General features: G+C 35.6%; 1 protein-coding gene and 1 long non-coding RNA gene across 3 annotated transcripts in view; one reads left to right on the forward strand and one right to left on the reverse strand.

The window, feature by feature from the left end:
• Nucleotides 1-23,987, forward strand: part of LOC143648443 (uncharacterized) — a 61,990-nt gene that overhangs the window by 3,292 nt on the left and 34,711 nt on the right. The window contains exon 2 of the long non-coding RNA XR_013158553.1: nt 3,023-3,102. This is a non-coding gene — a long non-coding RNA (uncharacterized LOC143648443). The remainder of the gene's footprint in view (nt 1-3,022; nt 3,103-23,987) is intronic.
• The window catches only part of ALCAM (activated leukocyte cell adhesion molecule), a 198,811-nt gene continuing 194,752 nt past the window's right edge, over nt 19,929-23,987 (reverse strand). For both annotated transcript variants that reach the window (XM_077118504.1, XM_077118503.1), the window contains one exon: nt 19,929-20,044. In XM_077118504.1, coding sequence (XP_076974619.1) covers nt 19,957-20,044 — 88 coding nt within the window. In that variant the 3' untranslated portion in view covers nt 19,929-19,956. The remainder of the gene's footprint in view (nt 20,045-23,987) is intronic.

Below are 23,987 nucleotides of genomic sequence, written 5' to 3' on the forward strand. Positions count from 1 at the left end.
ATCTTTAGGGGAATATGGACTAAACATAAAACGTAATAAATATTAATCTACTTTTAGTAGTGCATCTATTTTTATTTTAAAACTATAATAATACTTATACATAGTGTAAAGTAAGTAAAACTTATATTAATGTTCATAAGGAAGGAAATATTCAGCATAAGAAAAGCGAAAAAGGAGATGCATATATAAAGTCAATGAAGTTAGATAAACACCTACAATCTTATATTTGAATTGGAACCTCAATATTTTCTTTGTTTTAAAAGTCACATTTATTTTCTGACTCTTTTCATAGAAAAGCACAAGGAGTCATGGGAATTCGTGCCTTTTCTAAATACTCTTTTGCGCTGAAATATTCCAGGAATCTTGTTGAAATAGTTGATTCTAGGACTGGGTAAGAAAATGTGAAGAGGAATCTGGGCTATCTTAATGTACCAGAAAGAGAAATTATCTACATCAGTTGGCACATGTCAAAAGAAAAGAAAAGAAAACAAAACAAAACAAAAAAGCCCAAACCCACGGCAAAGGGCTTTGATGGACTGAAATAGGATAATTCCAACATTGTAATGGTCAAGTTCACGTATCAGCTTGGTTAGGTTATGGTCAAGCAAGTAGTGGCCTGGTTGCTACTGTGAGAGTATTTCATCAGTCAGTTGACTGAGTGAATCTACGGCTAACTATACCTACAGTCAACAAAGGAGATGGCTTTCAGTGGCGAGAGAAGTCTCATCAGAGCAGTTGAAAGCCTTAAAGGGAGAACCAATGATTTCAGCAATCAGAAAGATGACGTTCTACCGCTACTGCAGTCAGCCAGCTTCTCCTGGGGACTTCATAGAAACCTTCAGTGGAGTTCCCAGCTTGCAGTCTAATGTATGGAATTTGAACTTGTCAATCCCTATGCTCACCTGTGATAATTCCTATAATAAATCTCTATAAAATGATAATATATATCTTATTGCTTCTGTTTCCCTGGAGAACCTTCACTAATGCAAGCACAAATGAAAAAAAAAAAAAAAAACAGCTGCTGCGATGGATTGAAGCAAAGTATATAAAAATCCATTAGTTCAAAATTCTCAAGAAAAATTCTCCTTGATCACCACTGGAGGGCACTAGACCCAATCTCATTACTGAAAATCGAGAGAGAAAGAACCAGACATTTATTCTGCATTTCCTCTATAAACTGCACTTTAAGAATCACCAAATAATGAATGTGTGAATGTTCGTCTTTATAGAAGAATCTCCCCTAATAAATGCAGGACTAATGATAGAATTAGAAAATCATCACCTTGAACTCCTACATTATCAGTGGTTCTGGGCAAAGATGATCGATCTGTGAATGTGGAATCATTAGTTGAAAAGTAGATGGGAAACTTTGTGACGGAGATTTCAGCCTGACAGCACCCTGAATCCCAGATCTTATCATCATTAAAAGTGAATCAGGTTGGCACGACGGTGGTGGCTCAGTAGGCAGAGTTCTCGCCTGCCCTGCGAGAGACTCTGGTTCGATTCCCAGTGCCTTGCTGTGCCAGTTTGAATCTGTGGTGGGCCACAGAAAAGCCATGTTCTTTAATCCTCATTCAATGCTCATGGGAACATTTTGATTGTTTCCATGTAGATGTGACCCACCCAATTGTGGGTGGTAACTTTTGATTAGATGATTTCCATGAAGGTGTGTCTCCACCCACTGAAGGTGGAGTTGCTCACTGGGATCCTTTAAAAGAGGAAACATTTTGGAGAGAGTCCATTTTTGTAGAGCCAGGAGAAAGTCAGCAGACGCCATCATGTTTGCCATGTACCCTTCCAGCTGAGAGAGAAACCCTGAACTTCATCAGCCTTCTTGAACCAAGGTATCTTTCTCTAGATGCCTTTGATTGGACATTTCTATAGACTTGTATTAATCGGAACATTTTCTCGGCCTTAGAAGTGTAAACTAGCAACTTATTAAATTCCCATTTTAAAGCCATTCTGTTTCTGGTATTTTGCATTCTGGCAGCTAGCAAACTAGAACACTGCCCGTGCAAAAAAAAAGCGAGTCAACCAAAATATCACGTGCCTCTGATGTGATATCATCGGAACTACACAGCATTACCTGTAAGAGATGACTTCCTAAATAATTGAACCTAAATCTATTCAAACCTCTAGACCCATCTATGTGTCTGCAGGGAACACAGAGTAATGAATGGGTTAACTTTTGGAGTATGATCAGGATTTTAAAGTTTGACGTGAGACGGGAGGGATGATTTAATACAAGGCATTAGAAGTAGGGACCAAGCCTTAAGGGCAAACAAGGAGGAAGTAGTTCCTCTGGGAAGTAATAGGAATTGAGGCTTTAGTTAGAAGATCTTCCATGTCTGGCTGAGAAGTAATAGATGCAAACAAATACAAATAATAGGAACTGTTTATGAGTACTTTCTAGGTACCAGGCACTTTTTTTTCTGTATTCATATATTGCTCACAACAATCTTTTGTGGGAGGCACTGCTTTCACTGATTGCCAAATGAAGAAACCATGGCCTCAGAAAAGTTGAATAACTTGTCCAAGCTGCAAAAGTTATTTGGCAGAGAGGGTTTCAAACTCAGGTAACGGCGTTGCTCTCTCCACTATAGAATAGCAAGTTCACTTAAGAGAGCAATGATTATACTTTTCTAAAGCTAGTGCTAATCAATCTTTGTGAGGTGGAATTCCTTTGTTGTATCTATTTTTCATATACTGCATTTCATGGACTCAAAATGCCACCAGTTATAGGATTCACAATTATTTTATGTACCAAGAAAAAAAATGCTGTCAATTAAGCCATAAAACATTTTATCCCTTAGAAATTTTATTTCCTATAAATTCAAAAAGTACCTATAGTATTATTTGAGAATAATTTTAATCATTAATATATATCACTCACATAAAAATCAACTATATTAGCAAACTACATGGAGACACGTTCCTAAATTTTTTAACTTTCAAATTGTGACTTCCACATTGCTTTCCAATTCATAGTCATCAAGGTCTTTTTTTTTTTTTTCATGGGCAGGCACCAGGAATCAAACCTGGGTCTCCAGTATGGCAGGTGAGAACTCAGCCACAGAGCCACCATCACACCGCCCCATTAAGGTCTATGTTTTACCTCATCTTTTCCTTTGCGCCATCAAAAGTAAAAAAATAATTAAAATCCTTTGGTGCTTGGCTCTTATGCCAGTTTGGGCAATAATATAGAGCTAGTTTACTTTTGATCTTCATTTGGAACTTGCTGAACCAGTTTGATCCATGCCCTCTCTGCCTCGTTCCCACAGTTGTTTGTATCCAATCGTTTGAGTTTCTCAGCTGCTAAAACAAAAACATGCAATGATTTGGTTTCACAACAGGAATTTATTTGCTCATGGTTTCAGAGACTAGAAGGCCTGTTTTCTCCTGGGGTCGGTATCTTCTGCCTGACTGGCAATCTTTGGAGTTCCGTAACATGGTAACGCATATGGTAGTGTCTTCTCCTTTTTCCTTCAGGTCCTGTTCACTCATTTCCAGTTTCTTGCTCCGCCTCATGGCATCTCTGTTGTTGGCCTTAGGATTAAGACCCATTTTGATTCTTTGGGCCACATTTTAACCTCACCGAAAAGTCTTATTTACAATGGTGTCACACCAGCGGGAATGGATTAAATTAAGAACACGTTTTTCTGGACCATATAATTCCAAGCTACTTTACCTACAAACACAGGTTAAAAGAGGGTTCCAGTATTGTGTCTATGACTACCCTCCAAGCCATCAAAAATTAATTTTGCAAGTATCAGTGCTGGAGATTTTGATGTTTCCTATAAAATGATCTCTCCCATGGCTGCTGCTGGGCAAAACAAGACATCACTAGGCATAACTTGCATCCTGATTATACAGATGTTAAAATGTGAGAAAGAAAAATGTGAACTTTAGGATTGCTGAAATACAGTCTTCAAATAACAAAAAAGGTTTACTTAGACATAGTAAGTCTAAGAATCGTTGAGTACTGTGGGGACCTAGCAGCCAAGCCATTCCCTAGGTCTTTGCGAAAGTTGAAAGCACGCAGCGCGTGTATGCCCAGGGTCAGTTAGTGTTTAAGCTGACCTCCCTGGGGAAGGAGGAGTGTGCAAAAGGTCAACGTATGTAAGAGACCAGACCCTTCTCTGTGTAGGATGTTAATCTATCCCCTACCTCCTGCCTGGAGTCCTTGTGATGTTATCATGTTTACTGTTATCTACAGAGCAGCCTGTGCACACAAACTATAATCAGTCCTACCCTTGTGTCACGAGACCCTCTGCTGTACCCATGCTCTCACATTCAACGGAATGTCTGTCTCAGGCCCCGATAACTGGTCCTGTTGATTCCTGCCGAAGGGTGGAGCACTTCCACCTAGCTCTGAATGGACCACCTTTGGAGCAGCGTGATTCCCTGATTAGCTTTCTTCTTTACTCCTGTAGGTAAATTACTGTAATAAAGGTCATGTCTCAGTCCGTACCTGGTGCTTTCTTTAGTCTCACAGCTGGAAAGACCTCTGCGGGTGGGGACAAGTGCCTAGTAGAATGTTTGGATATAAATCCTCTCCATTCCTCACTTAATGTGTCGTGTCCAAGAACAATTCCTTTCCCTCTCTCCTACCATTTTCCCTTCCTCTCTCCCTTTTCTTGCCACCCTCCTTTCTTCCTTTTTCCTTTCCTTTTTCCTTATACATATTTATTGAGTGTCTGTAATGAAACAGACACTACTGTAGAGGCTTGGAGTCATCAGTGAGTAAAACACCCCTACGCAGCTTGATTTTGTCTTAAAGAAAGAGAAGCATGTGGACAATTGCAGGGGGGAAAGAAAGGCATTTTGGATGAGTGGAATACCGAATATAAGTCCACAAGGCTGAAATAAAAATAGGACTTTTTCCCTAGTATTCACATTTGAGGCTCTTAAGAAGTGCTTTACTGACCTTCCTGTATTTCATTAGCATATTATGTAAATAAACTGTCTGTGGGGGGGTGGGGGGGTGGGTATGCATTACTCTTTAAAATCAAAGTATATTTGGAGCTATCTTCTATAGACATATGTATTCTTCAAGGTGAAGAAACATTTCTGCTTAAAATGATGATCAGTGAAATGCAAAAGGGCAATAGTATGGAAAATGACACATAAATGAGATTTATAGAATTATCTTGGTAATATTTCTCTAAGGTGTTGTTTGCAGCCCAGATGACCCTCTCATTTAGCGCATGAGTTCTTGGTTAACGAAGTTGCCTCTGGAGTTACTTTGTTGTCATTTGAGTGTGTTAAGGATTTTATTTTTCCTCCCTAACTCCACAGAAAATATATATCATCCAAGAATGCATACTGTCATTTGAACTTGAAATATTTCCCTGAATTCCTCATATAAGGAAAGATCTATTTTTGTACATGGAATATTTTTCCTTTGCTTGGTATCACAGGCTGAAGAGCAAATCATTTCTCAGCAATTTAAATTTAAATGAATCAATGTGCTAACTTTGATTTGCCTCTATTCCTTCATAGCCACGTACAATTTGCATTAATCAAATTAATAATAAAGGGATTAAAATTTCTAGTTTCTGAGGGAGAGACATGCCAGTGGTATTAAACATTGCATTTGGAAAAATTGCCCTTTGCTTGTTAATTATAAAGCTGCCTGAGATGCAGAAGTTCAAGGAACTGATACTCTAATCATGCGTGATTTTAATTTTGGAACAGTTTCCTAATGGAAATGAAGAATTGCATTGTAATGTGCTTTCTAATCAGACCATGTGTTAATTTAGATCTATGATCCCAAATCTTTCAAGTCCAACTATCACCAGCAGTAATTGCAATGCTTCTATAATGCTCTGTTTACAAAGTTACCTATTAGGACACAATAGGAAATGGATATTGTTTCGGTTTGCTAAAGAGGCTGGAATGCCCTATACCAGAAATGGATTGGCTTTTTCAAAGGGGATTTATTAAGTTACAAATTACAATTCCAAGGGCTTGAAAATATCCAAATTAAGGTACCGACAAAAGGATACAAACACACAAAAATCTCCAAACATTTGTCTTGGCATCTGCTCTCTGTGTTGTCTTTGAGTTCTTTCTCTCTCTGTGAGCTCTTTTAAGGACCCATTCAAGGTCCTTAAATAGACCTACCTTGAATGGGCAGGGCACATCTCCATGGAAATAATGTAATTAAAAGGTCCTACCCACAAGTGGGTGGATCACATCTCTATGGACACAATCTAATCAAAAGATCCCACCCCTAATAAGTCTGTACCCATAAGATTGGATTAGAAGAACATGCATTTTCTGGGGTTCATAGATTCAAACAAGCACAAATACAATGTTTTCAAAATCCAATTTGTAATTTTGGCAACAGAAAGCTCTTCACATTAGTTCTAATAATGATTGGATAATATATGCCATTCTCTATTTGTGTGTGTGTAAGTCTGATAAAAGAAGAGAAAAGTGGGAGGAATCACAAAAAAATTGCCACAAATATAGTCCTTACCTGTAATTACCTAATTTTTTCTGGCAGTCAACTGATGTCACTTATGGACTCCACATCATAGGTGATCATTTTTCCTTTTTAAAGTCCAGATATAAAAATAATATTGTGCTCATTGTTTGTCATCTTATCTTACATCTCTGTTATAGCCAATGAAGATGAGCAGCTCTTCATGTGCTTTTATTTTTTTTTGGCATGGGCAGGCTCACAGGAATCAAACCCAAGTCTCCGGCATGGGAGGTGAGAATTCTGCCACTGAGCCACCACTGCACCGCACTCTTCATGTGCTTTTCAGCCGTCTGTATTTGTTCTTCAGAAAAGTGTCTGTTGATATCCTCTGCCCGTTTTATAACTGGGTTGTTTGTTCTTTTGTTGTTGAGCTGTATAATTTCTTTATACAATAGTCAAGATTTTATCCAATATGTGGTTTCCAAATATTTTCTCCCATTGAGTTGGCTGCCTTTTCACCTTTTTAACAGTCCTTTGTGGCCGGTAGCTGCTTTTTTGAAATGTGCTTTAAAAATTATTGGTTGTTTCTTTCTTTGTTTTGTATATATGTTATATTGTAAAATAAAAATGCTAAAAATAATAATATTGAGCTCAAGTTAAAAATTGTTTTTGTTATTGTATTGTCCACTCAATGACATCTAATCTAAAGAACTAAACAGATTGAAAAAAAAAAAAGCTTCATTTGTAAGTTCTCCACCAGTCTTAGTTTGCCAGGACTGCTGTGAAAAATACCCTACACTGGGATTTAGGTGTCAGCAAGGCCATGCGTCTGCCTGGAGTCCATAGTGCTCTGGTGATGGCAGTCTGCCTTTGCGTGACAATGTCCTTGGTCTCCCCGTTGGCTTTCTCTGACTTTTGACGATTATGTCTTCTGGCTCCTTCTGGTTTCTTGTTTCTATGGACAAAAATCAGCATTTCTTCTTTTTTATAAGGCCTTCAGTAATACGGACTAAGACCCACTCTGATTCAGTTTGGCCACACATTAATTAATAACATTTTCAAAAGGTTCTACTTACAAATGTGCTCACACCCACAGGAGTGGTGATTAAAACTAAGAACATGTCTTTTGTAGGGGTATAAGATTCGGTCAACCACCCTGCCCCTAGATAGAAGCTTGGGCAGCCCCATGAATTTTTGGCTCATTCATTTAATTCTGCTGTCTCTTGAAATCACCAAATATAGTGTCATTTCAGTTAATATAAGTGTCTGTTCCAAGATATTAATCAACGACTCAGTCTTCATTGTAAGGTAAGACTTTTCTTTTTTCCATTTTGCTCCAGTTTCTTGGGTATAGAAGTGAGATGTGACTGTTTTCTTCCCTATTCTCAAAAGCTTTGTATCTGTAGCCTCAACCCTCTAGACTTAGAGCATGGGGAAGGAGGAGGGCAGAGGCTGGAGAGGAAGTTTTTTTATTTGTTGATGGTTTCAAGATCTCTGGCCTTGGGAGATATGTAAAGACACCTCCTTCTTTACTTGTTTCATTATTATTATTTTTTCTCTAATACGTCTTATCAGGTCACAGAGTTGCAAAAGACTAGGATGAGAAGGAAGCTAGTAATTGAACTTACTCAGTTGGAAGATGTGATGTCACTCCAAATGTCAATCTATCAATCTTAACTGTTATAGATTGAATTGTTGACCACAAAGACATGTTCAAGTCCTAATCCCTGGTCCTGTAAATATGACCACATGTATAAATAGGAATCTGAAGACGTTATTATTTAAAATAAAGCCAAACTCTACCAGGGCAGGCCTTAATCCAGTATGACTGGAGTTGTGATAAGCAGAGGAAATTTGAATACAGTCAGGAGGAGACAGACAAAGAGAGAGATAGTGAAGTATGGAGGCAGAGATTTAGCTATGAATTGCTGACAAGCTACCCCCAGAGTACTACAGACCTCAGAGAAAGCACCTTGCTGCCAACACCTTAATTTTGGACTTCTAGCTTCTTATACTGAGAGACAATAAGTTCCTATTGTTTAAACTGACTGTGATTCACAGGACAGCAGCCTGGCAAACTAAGACAGCTGTACTGGGTCACTGTGTCCATGTTGATATTCAACATAGTAGACAAGTATTAGGATGAACTTGGATACCATCAGTGCCTGCTAGATATGAGGTACTGTGATCCTCTTACCTATAAGAAACCTTCACCTGCATTCGAGCCTGTATATGCCAGTGCAGATCTGGCTTTGGCCAAATGAGACTTGGTGGCATTACCTCTAAGGAGGTGTTTCATGTATGAAGAGATGACCATTTCCAGGAAGAACTACAAACAGCCAGGTCAGAACAAAGACTGACCTACACATTAGATATCCTCAGCTTGTCCAAAACCCTGAAAGACTTTGCTTTCTCTGGGATGTGAAAAGACACTGTAATTTCGTACTTAAAAACGTACTATTTCTATGCTAATGCTTCAATCTTTGGAAAACACCCCCAGTAATGAGTCACAGAGTCTTGTTTAATTTAATGTGTATATTTTATTATTTAAGTGACAACAAGCTGTGGTGCAAGTCAAGTTGCTGCTGTTTTCCAGATGAGGTAACAGATGCTCAGGAAGTTAGGTAAGATGCTCTAGGCCTCACTACTAACAAGTGAAGACTTCATTCATCCAGAAGTCCAATCAGAGTTCTTGTTTCTAAGGACCGTCTATTCCTTCCTATTCAATCAATAAGCTCATCTGGCCCGCAAGCATGCCCTGTGCCATTTGTGGGACTCAAGAATAAAAGACCCCTCCCTGCCCCCACATTATCACCACCATTTCTTCATCCAAGATCTGCATAGCTTGCAAGAAAATTTGGTGAAATTGTGTCTACTTATAGATATGTTTACTAAGTCCCTCTCACATGTTTGCCATTTAAATAGTCTTAATCATATTTCCTTCTCCTTACGCTGACTCTTCCTGCTGGGCAATTTTATGGGTCTAGAGAACCTGTGCCTGAAATATGAAAACATAAGGAAAAGGTTAATGAAAGCAGTGAGAAAACTTTTTTTATTTCTTTTAGGGCCATTACCTGTGATCTTTTAGCTTCATTCCCGATTTAGAGCCTAAGCCCCTAAGTGCTTGCTGATTTGTATGATTTTCCTAATGACCAATGACATGAATTACTGAAAACTTAATTAGGCCTTTTGAGCTGAGAAGATTTTTTAAGAGACTCTGACATTTGGTGAGGAATGTGGTGTCAGCAGAATATCCAGCCTGAATATAATTTCTAATTTGGGGAAAGGTATTGGCATGTAATTATGTGGGCATACAGAGTGAGCAATTATATGAGCCTGTCTTGAATGCTGAACTCTCGGAACAATGAAAAAGGACAAATGCAGTCCAGAGCCAAGCCGAACACATCATGTGACCAGTCTTCCAAGGGACTTGTATAAAATTTATGCACTTAGAAAATATCTTTAAATAGCTACTTGGCATTACTGCAATTAATGCTTATATGTTAAAACTGAAGAATATATGATTGCATATGTAAGGGTTGGAGGTCCTGGGTAGTGAATATTGGTCCCCAAAATGCCAAGGAATTGGGAAGCATTTCAAAAGCACAAAAGACCAATCAGTGCAGCTTCTAATAAAATGTTCTGTATTTTTGTGGAGGGAATGTTACTGGTATTACCCTGACCTGATAAGTCAAACAGGGAATCAGTTGCCCCTATATATACCAGTTAGCTATTGCTACATAACAATTTCAAAACTCAGTAGCTGAAAACAGCAAAGATTTATTATTTATTTATTTATTATCAATAAATATTATTTATTATTTGTTGATTATTTTATCCCAGAGCCTATGGGTCACCTGAGAAAGAGGTAATTTAGATCGGGCTCAGCTGTTATTGGTTGGGCTTGTTCATGTGGCTTCAGACTGGCTGGGAACTCTACTCTAGACTGTGCTTGGCTGAGGCGCCTTATCTAGCACTGATCTGCTCCATGTATATCTCAAATTCTTACAGGGATTAGCAGGCTTGCCTGGTCTAGTTCTTCTCATGGCAATGACAGAAGTACAATAGGTCAAGCACAAACATGCTAGGCCATATAAGAAGGCAACACACTAGCTTTGTGAAGTCTAGACCCAGAACTAACTGTCACTTCCATGTGATTCTATAGACCACAGCACATCTTACATCTAGGGCCAAGGGATGGAAAAATATGCTCCGGCTTTTTTGTAGGAGGAACTGCAAAGTCATGTAGCAAAGGGTATGAATAGGGGTAAAGATTTAGGGCATGTAATACAACCACAAAACAGTCAGGAACACAATGCTGTTTGTAACACTTAGCACTGAACCATTTGACTTTAGGAGCCATGTCCTGGAGTGTGCACAGAAGGGGGTAGGAGGGAGGGCCCGATACTGTGGTAACTTCTTTGGGAAGAAAACGTGAACTAGACAAAATCAAGATTGAGTGGATGGTCACTGAGAATTTGGTTGTATGCGTCATCACAGAAAGTCATCTTTAAGAAAAGCATTGTAAGTATATTGCTTTAAGACTGAAAACTTGAGCTGATTTGGAGACCCAAATATAACTGTGTTCATACAAGTTTCTAAATCTCTCCACTCCATTCTTGTCTTTAATTTCTGTCTAACTATGTAAACTATCATGGTAAAGCCCACTTGATTTTGTTCCTAACTACATGATTGGATTCAAAGTCAGGAAAAATCATCTTTAGAGACATTTAGAAGCAGACACCTCATCCCTCAACCATCCCAGCCCCCAGTCTCTCCGCCCCCCACTTCCAATATTAAGAGAGGGGAATAATGGAACTGAACTAATAAAAACTGCCTCACTGCCAGGTTCTGTTCTGTGTAATGCCAGGAGTCACTGGGCAATGCTGCCAACAGGACCAATACAATTTCACGCCATCTACCCACATACCTCACTTTTTGTGCTTTGCTTTATTGCCTTTCACAGATATTGCACTTTTTACAAATCAAAAGTTCATTGCAACCCTGTATCAAGCACGTCTATTGGTGCGGTTTTTCCAACAGCATGTGCCCACTGCAGGTCTATTACATTTTGGTAGTTCTCTCATATTTCAAACTTTTTTATTATTATTATATCTGTTAAGGTGATCTGTGATCAGTGATCTTTGATGCTGCTAATATAACTGTTTGGGGGTGCCATGAAGTTCACCCACATAAAACGACAAACTTAACTGATAAGTGCTGTATGTGTTCTGACTGTTTCATCAACCAGCCATTCTCCCATTTCTCTCTGTCTCCTTGGGACTCCCTATTCCCTGAGTCACAACAATATCAAAACTAGGTCAATTAATAACCCTCCACTGGCCTCTCAGGGTGCGAGCAAAAGAAAGACTTGCATATCTCTTACTTTAAATCAATTTTGCTTAATCAAAATTAGAAATGATTAAGCTTAGTGAAGAAGGCACACCAAAAGCAGAGATCGGCTGAAACTAAGCCACTTGCATCAATTAGCCAAGTTGTGAATGCAAAGGAAAAGTTCATGAAGGAAATTAAAAGTGCTAGCCCAGTGAACACACAAATAATAAGAAAGGGAAACAGCCTTATTGCTGATATAGAGAAAGTTTTAAGGGTCTGGGTCAAACCAGCCACATTATCTTGACCCAAAGCCTAACCCAGGGCAAGGCCCTAACTCTCTTCAATTCTGTGAAATCTGAAAGAGGTGACTAAGGTGCAGAAAAAAAAATTGAAGCTAGCAAAGCCTGGCTCATGTAGTGTAAGGGAAGAAGCCATCTCCATAACATAAAAGTGCAAAGTGAGGTGGCAAGTGCTGAGGTAGAAGCTACAGTAAGTTATCCAGAAGTTCTAGCTAAAGTAATTGGTGACAGTGGCTACACTAAACAACAGATTTTCAGTGTAGATGAAACAGCCTTCTAGTGGGAGAAGATGCCACCCGGGACTTTCATAGCTAGAGGAGGAGTTATTGCCTTGGATTCAAAACTTAAAAGGATTGGCTAATTCTCTTATTAGGGATTAATGCGGGTGCTAACTTTAAGTTGAGGCCAATGCTTGTTTATCATTCCAAAACCCTTAAGAGATTATAGGATGGTGTAAACATATGCACTAAATTATATGTACTGGGAAACAAAAAAACCCTGTGACTCACTTTATTGCAGTATTTACTTGTTGTGGGGGTCTGGGGCAAACCCCACAATATCTCAGAGGTATCCCTGTATGTTACAGAGTCCCCATAAAGATGACAATAATAATATTTCTAAGTCTGCACAGCCCTTTGGATTGAACATTGATTACATACATTACCATTCTTATCCCTCACTACAAAAAACATAAAGAATGCTGTGAAATATCTGTGAAATACATATATGATATTTTAATAACTTTTAATTATCTAAAAAAATAAGCACAAAGTAATGAAAGAATAACAGAGGGATGACAGGCAGCTTTTAAATATATTTCTGTGAAAAAACCCAGCTATTAGGAATACGGGAAACAGTCTATTTGTTGTTTATGTGTGTTTTGTTGCAATGTGACCTAAAACATCATCTTTTAAACAGCTTATATACTACTATTATGCACAAAAGACAAAGAAAACTAACTTGAAAATTACAAGAACTATAGATAAATGTGGAAGTGTTTAGAAAACAATATTTCCTCTTGGAATCAGTTCAGTAAAAGTCAATGCCCACTTGTCTTTCAATACAAAGACTGTTTTAAAGATTTTTGTGGGCATTTCTGACCAATCTAAAAAAGGAACTTAGTTGTTATTACCTACAATGTAAAAACCCCAATTTTACGAATAAATCAGGTTTTTAGTAAAAGCTTAGCACCCAAGGATTAACTCTAATACTTTAATAGAAACCTTTTCTTAACATAAATATTCCATTTTTTAATTGTGCTATTCCAAAGAGAGCACTTTCAATCAATTTTCAGGTGGTAACTTCATCTTTTTTCACGAATAACGTGGTTTTCTTGCTTACGAGAATTCAAAGAATTGTTTTAAGCTGCCAAAATTTCAACTGCTATTTATGTGGACATGAACTTATCAGATGGTATGTGAATCAAGCTGTTAATTTAAATTACTCAATTAATTTAAACTGCTTAATATAAACTCAGATTCTCCTGTACTTCTTGAGAAGACAGAATCAAAAGGAAAATATTTGTGGGTGAAGTTGAGATTTCATTTTGCTTGTTTAGCTCCCAAATAGCCCAAATTGAGTTCCTAATAGCTCCCAAAGGAACATTTTAGTGAGTACTTCACCCTCTGAAGACCATAGCTTCTTTCTCTGCGATACAAGATTTCTCAAAGATTCTCACAATTTATTTTGAACCTCTATGATGTTGAGGTGTTAATTTATTTCTCTGTAGTTTAAAGTCTATACAATTAGGTTTACTTACACAAGTTTCATTGCAGCTGTTGTGTCTAATGTGCTATTGTTCTTGTTTGTTACACTTGAGAATGTCACCCATCAAAATACCATGGACATTTCCAACCACAGCTGCTTCCTATTTGCCAATATTTTGCAGTTCTTCAGATAATTCCTTTCCCAATAAGCAATTCGTAGTCCTCTCTTGAAGGAAAATGGGTTAAAATAGCTCACAATGGGTTGCATGCAGATGTGCATTCATATGAATTATCTTTCCTGTTATTCAGCTGCCTGACCACCTTGGTAAAACCTTTTCCAGCCATAGTTAATAAAAGGGATAAGGACAAATAACTTGAGAATGGAATCTGCTTTTGGAGTTGTGTGCCTGTGCTCATTTTTTCAGTGAATATTTGTGTGAGAAATATTCATAGAAAGAAAGAACAATGAAGAAGAATATGGGGTAGTAAAAGAAATTGGATTAGATTGAGGATGGTGAATAGGTGAAGACAGGTGCTGGGAAAAAAGAAAATAAGCTCCAGTTTTCTTGTTTCATGTTTCTCAAATACAATGTGTTTAAAAATTTTGTATCAAGCTTAGGTAATAATGAATGTACATCTATGTTTACCAGAAGTATTTTTGGCGCTAAAGTATGATGCATGTGAAGCTAAATCTACTGCACTGATTTTTTAATAATACTGTTAGCCTCATTTAATTCCTTTAATATAGGATAAAAACACTAACACTTAACAATAATTTATTATATTTAAAGTAGCTTTCACATACTTTTCATCTATTATCTTTTACCTTGAATATGAATGTCATTATTTACAAGGGAGAAATGAGTAGGTGATTCAATTGAAATCTATCTTTTTGGTTCCCCCAAGCGGAGATAGATATACATTCTTCTAATGGTGGCAAAAACAATATAGTAAGTAGAGTCTGCAATTTGACATTTTGGTCTTGGGTCCTGGCTCAACAATATGTTTGTTTCTGATTGTTGTCAAGGTTATTTACCTTGTCCTCATCTGTGAAATGGGAATAACCCCTCCCTTATCAGGATTTTAGGAGGACTCAATGAAGCAATAAATTTCAATATAGTGCCTGTCTCATAATAGGTAATTAGTATAAGACAGCAGTATGTGCATGTGTAAAATGTGATATTATATGTATATATATATATCTATTTAATTTGCTATATAATTAATATAATCCAAATGCAGTTGAAAAATTATACCATGGAGCCTATTATGTTACTTGAACATCTTGTGATAGTTCTTTATAGGTGGTACAACTAATTTATGTGTCATTATTTCCCAATTTTGTATATTGTGAAAAGGAAGATCTTTTTAGAGGAGTCTGGGAACTGTAGTAAACTGGCACAAGCATGGGCTTTGGAATCGGTCAGACCTGATTTCATATACAGCTATTTATTTGGAAGCTAAGTGCAGTTTAACCTCAGTTTTCAGCTATTAAATGGGGGCCATTTGATACTATTTACAATTGTTAAGGATTGAATAAGATAGTATGTATGGCTCTGGCTCATAGTATAGGTTCAAGAGATACTACTTTCTTTTTCTGACCTATACTGCCGGTTTATCTGTATTTTGAAGGGAAAGCACTTCCATGTAAGTTCATGCCTAGATGATTCAAAATGATAATGTTAATTGTAATGTTAATTGTGTTAATGGTATATGTGAAGAAATAGGAAATGTCCTTTTTTTTTCCCCACATGGGCAGGCACCGGAAATCGAACCCGGGTCCTCTGGCATGGCAGGCAAGCATTCTTGCCTAAGAGGAAATGTCCTCTTAATTAAGCTCCTGGGGAAGCAACATGGGATACACACAATAAGTATGATATTATCAATTGAAGATAGAAACACATAAATTATAGAACCAATCACTCGCTAAGGTGACCCACCTAATATATAACAGGAAGGCATTAACAATTTTATTTCTTAAGAATTCCCACTTTATAGAATTGGATAGTCACTATATACTTTCTATTCTTTAATAAAGACAACCACTTTTTATACGTTAACATCCTAGCTTAGACAAAAGGCAGACAGCTGCGAGAGATATGTGAAGACATATTTCAGTTTTATTATCTTTTAGGCATAGACGGATATGTTAATCCATTTCCACATACAATTTCTGTAATCACAGATAGGGAGTGAACCTTGAACTGGCAAAACCTGTCTCCTATTGCCAAAGAGTTAAATTGGAGAGAGGAAACCTCACAAGCTGAGGATTGTGACTTCTCTTCCTTTCCAACCTCTCTGTGCATTTGGCTGCCATTACACAAATATGCCTTCCTCTTCATCCAGGCATCGATTCAATGGTACTAATGTTGTCTCCTTTTTCCCATCAAATTTTCTGCTTTCAGTCCAGGGCTCTGCATTTCCAGTGTTCTGCTAAGTTCTGACAGCTGTTTTTGGAATTAGTTAACCATTGCAAGTGGAAGCCAAGAAATAATTGTAGTGTAACCCTCTCTTTCTATAATCATATTGCTTCTTTCTGCAAATATATCTTAGGAATTAGACTTTGAAGCTTTGATCTCCCACACCAAAAGAAAAAAAGGAAAAAAAAATTATATGGAAGTAATTTCATTTTAGTGGTCTTGGTTTATTGTGGAAAGCAGGTGTTCAAAAATTTTCAGATTTCTTTTAAAAAATTCTAAAAAGAAAAGAAAGAGAAATAACAGTATTTACAAAGATAACAGAATGGCTTAGCCATGCAAAACAAATAACTTTGGTTTCTCCCCTTTCACTTTGGTTTAAGTGTTAACCAAGAATCAATTTTTTTCTTGCCAAATAAAACTTCAGTAAATCAAAGTTCAGAGGCAAAATTACATATTTTCTTTTTTTTGCATTGTTATACAGCATTGAATCTAGTAGAATATTTTATATATTTAATTCATTACAATGCGCTACAGGAAGCTTTTATTAAAAGTCATGGTTACCCAGGCAGTAAATGGTTTACAAATGTACAATATATGTTTCTAAATAATGCAGGAATGGCAAAACAAAATGCTGTTTCTAATCTTCATCTGACTTTAATCTTCAATTTATTTTGCCTTCGTAATTGTTTATTCCATCAGTCTGAAAAACAAACACCAGCTATCTTTTTTTTTTCCCCTCAAAGAACACAGTTCCATATCTGGAAATCTGATGTTCATTTTTTTTTCTTTCATTATATAAAGTTATGTAAATCCTGGGACAAAAATGGCCGTGCAGTGTTCTCCCAGAAATCTGGCTTCTGCTTGACAGAGCAAAGTTTAAAAGTCTAATCACCAGTAACTATTGCCCCATATCCTGTCTACTTCAAAAAGTTTTCATTTATGCTACCACCCTAAAAATTTCCTCAAGCATAAAACATGTTTATAAAGTTACAAATTTGAATGTAACTAAAGATACATAGACATTTTATTATTACACTTTCATGTACTGCTTGATAAATTATGTACCAGTTAAAAACACTAAATTATCTCAAGGTGCATTCAATATCTGTAGTGTAGTTAACAAAAACACACACGAAAAAAATATATATTCTATATTCTGTGGAAAATAACACAGCTTTGATAATGACCACTGTTAAAAATCTCCAATTCTGACTGATATCTTTTTTAAAAGGAAATAGTTATAATTTTAAGGCAGTGGATAACCCAAAGGATTTAACATCAGTTTTTAATTACAGTGATTTACCTGGTGAATTATGAAAATGTGAATGATTTTTTCAAACTGTCTTTCACACATTGGTTTGTGTTTTCTTTTGACAGAACATAATTTATTAGCAGGTGTCTTTAAAGGTAAGTGATACCCAAATTCTGTTTTTTAAAAATTTTTTTTCAGAAGAGGCAAAATTGTCAGTTTGGGAGAACCACTATTATGTATGTGTGTCCATATGCGCGTGTGATTTGACTGCAGAGTCAGCTGGTGGCTCCTACACAGAATAAGCTCATATGATGTTTTTCAATCTCATTCTCTGCCACCCTTCTCCCTTGTGATAAAAATCAGAGCTTTATTTAGGGCAATGTGTATGTCCCCAAACTTCACAAGCTGCCACCTTTGGGTTTTAGGTACTTGTGACCAAGTTTGGGGCACTGCTGATAGCAATCAGAATCAGAAGTGTACCTGCTCAGATTACCCATATAAACAATTGAAATAAAAACATTACATTATACATCAGATTAACAGCAACTCCCAGAACAAAGCTTACAGTGTATAAAAATAGCTAGGTAAAAAATTTACATAAAAGGCAAACCAAAAGGAAATCCTCAGTGCAGACAGACATTTACAGAAAGAAAAATCAAAGCAAACACAACATATGACCTATAATCATGGCTGCCAAAATTTATTGTTATTGTTTGTAATTTCATTTCATTATTTCACTTGAGATAATTCTCTAAAATCCTGTGACAGCTTGGTAGAATGAATTGCTTAATACTTGAACCATGAATTGCTGCCAGTGTCTTTGTATATGTCTTAAATACAATCCACGTTCATGCTTCAATTGGTCTATATGGTTTTTTTTTTTTCTCTGAAATGATGAAAAAATATTTTGGTAAGTTACCGCAGGAATTTCTTTATAGGAGCTTTTTATAAAATCCTGTTGTCCCTGAGTCCATCTGTAATATCACAGGCATTGCTATGTCCTTTCTACAAATAATGCTTTGGAAATTATTTATTTTTTTATAATTGTGAAAATTTAATAATTCATACTAAGATTATAAGACTTTTCAGAAAAATGCTCCTTTCATTTCTCTTCAAGTTAAAAAATGCACTCGTCCCTTCAAATCACACTCTATTTCTATTGCTTTTCTTCAGGCAGATTTTTCTTCTGGGAAATTACTCTACCTCATTTTGAAGAAATGAGAAGGTAAAATTTGTGTTTACAAAGGATTGACAGTAGAACCCTAAGGAAATAAAATAACAATTTAGATAAGAATGCTCCATACTTGGCCTATGATGGAAGGAGGGATATGGAAGGGTATCCAGTTCCGACTACTTATTTTTTGCATGGGCAGGTACCAGGAATCGAACCTGGGTCTCTGATATGGCAGGCGAGAACTCGGCCACTGAGCCACTGTCACACCGTCTTTCCTTTTTATCTAATTAGTTTGAGGTGCTGGTTTTCAGGTTTTAAACATATCTTATTTCAGTTATTCTACTTTTCTCGCACGTGTGAATCCTTCCAATTGTAATTCTCTACCGCGCAACCCTCCCCATCCTTACTACGGGATTAACCTACTTGGGTGATCCACTCAAATCAGAGCTTATTTATGTATAATGTACCAAAGGTTTACAGTGTTTGGCATGGATTTTTGGATCATAAGGTTAAGATACAGTAATGGTTATTCTCAAGGAAACATAAAGCAATTTGTCCAAATGGCTCCTCTCTTTGGCTGACTCAAGGAACATATATAAAAATTAAGAGCTCAAATTGCAAGTGCCATTCCCATGAAAATATATCCCTCTTTGAGACTGTCTTAAAAATTACACACAGGTAGTTATTATATATAATAGATGTAATATATGTAACAGTGATAATAAACATTAAACACACATATACACAAACATATCACATATATGCATGTACATGTATATATATATATACTGTATCTATAAAAATACATGTTTATATACATATACACAAGTTTGTTAGCCTTTTATTTTTGATGATCTGGGAGATGGGAATATAAATACATTCTCATATATAAGTATATTAAATCCTAAGATTAAAATTTTTGTATTAAATTTAAATTATTCTTATAATAGATTTTAAAAATAAATCTTAAATATTTAAATCTCAATGCCAATTCATAAGCAAAAAAAGCTTCTTTGCACTCAGTAAAACTTCTGGCATTAGAATAAAACATGCTAACTGGATGGGAAAATTTCAAAAATGATTTTGATTACTCAGAGGTTAATGATTATTTGGGGGAGGATGAGGAGACTGTGAGATCTTATTCTTCTGAGATCACCTTCTGAGTCACAAAAGCTTCTGTCTGAGAAACTCTTTTCCTGTTTTGAAAGCTGCAAGTATGACACATTTTAATGTCAAAGCTTTACCTTTCATCTCTAAGGATGTTTTATGCTTTCCTGGGAATTATTTCAACAAACCTCACACAGCCTACCCACCTGGACAACAACTAGTAAAATTTCTCTTTTAGGCTTCTGTTTTATGATTGTTTTCTTCTAACTTTTTGTTTTCTTCCAGATTACCAAGGTCCTTGTTTACATGTTTTGATGCAGTCCTATAAGAGAGTTAAATAAACATTATCACATTAATACACACATATGTACTTAAAAAATTAACGACATGTCTTTATTGGCTATATCATCCCAAAATTCCAATATATAATCAAATGTTAGTAGGAATGTAAAGAATGGAAAAATATAACCCAAAGTCCAGAAACTGTCCTCAGATGACACAGCTGTTGAAATTAGCTGATAAGAACTTGAAATTAGCTATTATACATATGACTAGTGACTTAAAGGAAAAGAAGGTAATAATGCTGAGATTGAAATCTCAGCACCAAAAAATTTAAACAGGATATTGGAAATCCTACAACTGATCGATCATTTCAATTTCATAACATTAGATTGGAGGTGACAGAAGAAAGGGTCAATGAACTTAAGGCCAGAGCAATACAAATTATATAATTAATATACTGAAAAATAGAAAGACAATTGAAAAATGAGCAGATTCTCAACGACCTTTAGGATAATATTAAGCAATCTAACATGCTTATTTGGAGTCACAATGAGAAAAGATAGAAAATAGGGCAGAAAATATATTTGAAGAAACAATGATAAAAGTTCCTAAGATTTGGTGAAATCCATTAGCTTGCTGATCCAAAATGCTCAGAAAACCCTAAGCAGAAAAGATACAAGAAAGTTAATCTAGGTACATCATAGTCAAACTAATCAAAAGCAAATATAAACAGCCACAGAAAAATTATGCAGGGAAACAATTACATGAACACAAGCCGAAATCTCATCAGGAAAGAAATGCAGAGCAGGAACAAATAAACATCCTTACAATGCTAGCATAAAAAAACTCTCAACTCAGAATTTTAAATCTGGTGAAAATATACTTCAATTCAATGCAAAATAAAAACATATTGATATAAATGAAGGAAGACTGAGAAAATTCATTGCCAGCAGACCTGTGCTGTGAGAAGTACTAAAGGAAATTCTTCGGTTGAAGGGCAATGACACTAGATGGAAACTCAGATAAACAAGAAAGAAGAAAACAGAAATAGTATATATACATATAATATACTATTTATAAAAAAAACCTTTAATAGGCAATCAACTATTTAATGCAAAAAATATAATATTGTAGGATGGAGCTTATAATATAGGCAACTGTAAGATATGACAGATGGGGAAATTTAATGGAATTATAATGTTACAGGTCTTTACATAAGTAGATTGCTATATGTTAAGAATATTTATTGTAGTCCCTATATCAGTAACTACAAAATAATACAAGAAGGTATAGTTAAAGAGCCAGTAGAGAAATTAAAATGTAATACTGAAACATATTTGAATAATGCAAAAGAACGTAGGACAAAAGTAAGAGATGCCAATAGAAAACAAGAGGAAGACGGTGGTCTTAAATGTAACCGTATCAACAATGATTTTAAATGTAATTGGGCATAATATTCCAATTAAAAGACAGAGGTTGTCAAACTGTACAAACAAGCAACATGCAACTAAAGGCTAAATCCCCAAATTTAGTAAACATTTCCTCAAAGGGCCAGATAGTAAATATTAAAGGCTTGCAGGCCCTTTACTTTAGGTTCCACCTACTCAACTCCACTGTTGCAGCACACAAACAACATAGACAGTATGTAAACAAATTAGAATAGCTATATTCCAATAAAACATTATATACAAAATCAGGCAGCAGCCAGGATGATAGTTTACTGATCGTCACTCTATTTGAGGTGCACCTTAATTATAAAGGTACAGATAATTGAAAATAAAAGTACAGAAAAAGATATATGTGTAAAACAGAAGACATATGAAAACTGTTGCAGATCTATGAACATCACACAATGTAAAATTCAAGGAAAGGCTTATTATCAGAGATGAGACATTTCATAATTGTACAGGGTTCAGTACCCCAAGAAGTAATAGCAGTTATAAAAGTATAAATGCCTAATAAGAACACGAGCAAAACTAAACTAAAAGGGGTATGGTAAATTGAATTATATGCCCCACGGGAAAAAAAAAAACATGCTTTTAATCTTTTTTTTTTTTTTTCATGTTATCACTCTTAGTCCCATTCCTGTAGGTGTGAATTTATTGTAAATAAGACCTCCGGAAGACGTCAATTTTAGTTCAGCTGTGGCCAACTGAATAAGGATTACTGAGGCCTTAATCCTATTACTGGAAGCCTTACAGGAAGAAACCATGGAGGAGAGCGAGAAGCCGAAAGTCAGTGGAGGCTGAAAGAAAAAGGCAAGGTGATCAGAAATCCAAGAAACCCAAGGGTTACCTGCCGGCCAGAATGCTACTGACCCTGGAAGGAAGCGAGCCTTCTAGCCTCTGAAACTGAATACTGAGAGGAAGGGAAGATTAGAAGAAAAAAGTTGAACATCTAGAACTGAAAAACACAGACCAGAAATTATTAATTCATTGTGTGGGTTTACTAACCCAGACATTGAAATAGAGAAGAAATCAATGAAAATGTAGAACTCATTCAAAATGAAGCCAATAGAGAAAGAAAAGGCTTAAAAATGAACAGATTGGAAAAACGATTTTAAAAAATGAATAGAGTTTAAGCTGAGGAACATCAAGTAGTAATATCTATAAAGTAGCATTTGATGGGATAAAAGTATTTGAAGAAATATCGACTAACTTTTTTCCAAATTTTTGAAAACTATATATCCAGGGATTAACAGAATTAAAAACACCCTAGGCAACCAAAATGCAAGAAAATGCCACAGAGGTATATAATACTCAAACTTCTGAAAAGGAGTGAAAAAGAATGATCAATGACTTTTCAAGAAAAACAATACAGGCTAGGAAATAATGGAACAACATCTTAAAATTCACAGAATTTTTTACAGTGTCAACCTGAAATTCTGTACCAGCAAAAATATCCAACAAAATTGTAAATAAAATAAGAATATATTTGGAAAAACCAAATTTCAGGGACTATATTAGCAATAGACATGCAACAATAAGTAATGTTAAGGAAGTTCTTCAGGCTGAACTAAACTGTTACCAACCAAATTTCAGATCCATAAAAAATAGAGTGTGGGAAAGGTGAATCACGTAGGTGAAATATAAAATACATCTCCTTACTATAATTAATTTTTGGAAAAAACTGACATTTAGGTATAAAATAATAACATACTGTGAGATTTATAAATATATAGACATAATATATATAATAATAGCACAAAATATGTAAAGGGGAAATGGGAGTGTATATTTCTAACATTTTTGTATTATATATGAAGTGATATATTATTTGAAAAAACCTTGTAAGGATAAGAAGATTAAAAAAACAATGAACTACCTTATTGACATTTATAGAACATTAAAACCATTAATCATAGAATACATTTTTTTTTCAAGTGCGCATGGAACATGCACTAGGAAAAACTAGGTCAAAAAGTAAATCTCAATGTATTCTAAAAGACTAAATGTTTAGAGAGAACGTTATTTCAACAAAACAGAATCAAATTAGGAATCTTTGGATTTTAAACAACTTATTTCTATTTATATTGGTCCAAAGAGGAAATCACAAGAATACAAAATATTGTGAATGGAATGAATATGAAAATACAATATATTGAAATTTATGGATTCAGCTAACAGTGCTGAGAGGGAAAATGATAGTTTAAATATTTGTGTCATGAGAAAAAAGGCTAAATTTTTACCTTGAGCTTGGTGTATTGCTTTATATATTTTTATTTTGTATTGCTTTATATTTTACTTATAATCTAAGTTTTACATTCAGAAAGTAGAGAAAAAAGAGTAAATTAAGCTTGAAATAAATAGATGAAAAGAATTAATACATGTGAAAAATAAAGTTGAAAAGAAACAATGAAGGAAAAGAGAAAGCAAAAAGTTAGTTCTTTGAAATCATTTTAAAAATTGACAAATCCCTAGTAAGAATGAGCAGGGAAAGAAAATACAAATTAATGATATAAGAAAATAAAAAGGTCTTATTAC

The sequence above is a fragment of the Tamandua tetradactyla genome, chromosome 10 (genome assembly GCF_023851605.1).
Source record: "Tamandua tetradactyla isolate mTamTet1 chromosome 10, mTamTet1.pri, whole genome shotgun sequence".
Lineage (NCBI taxonomy): Eukaryota > Metazoa > Chordata > Mammalia > Pilosa > Myrmecophagidae > Tamandua > Tamandua tetradactyla.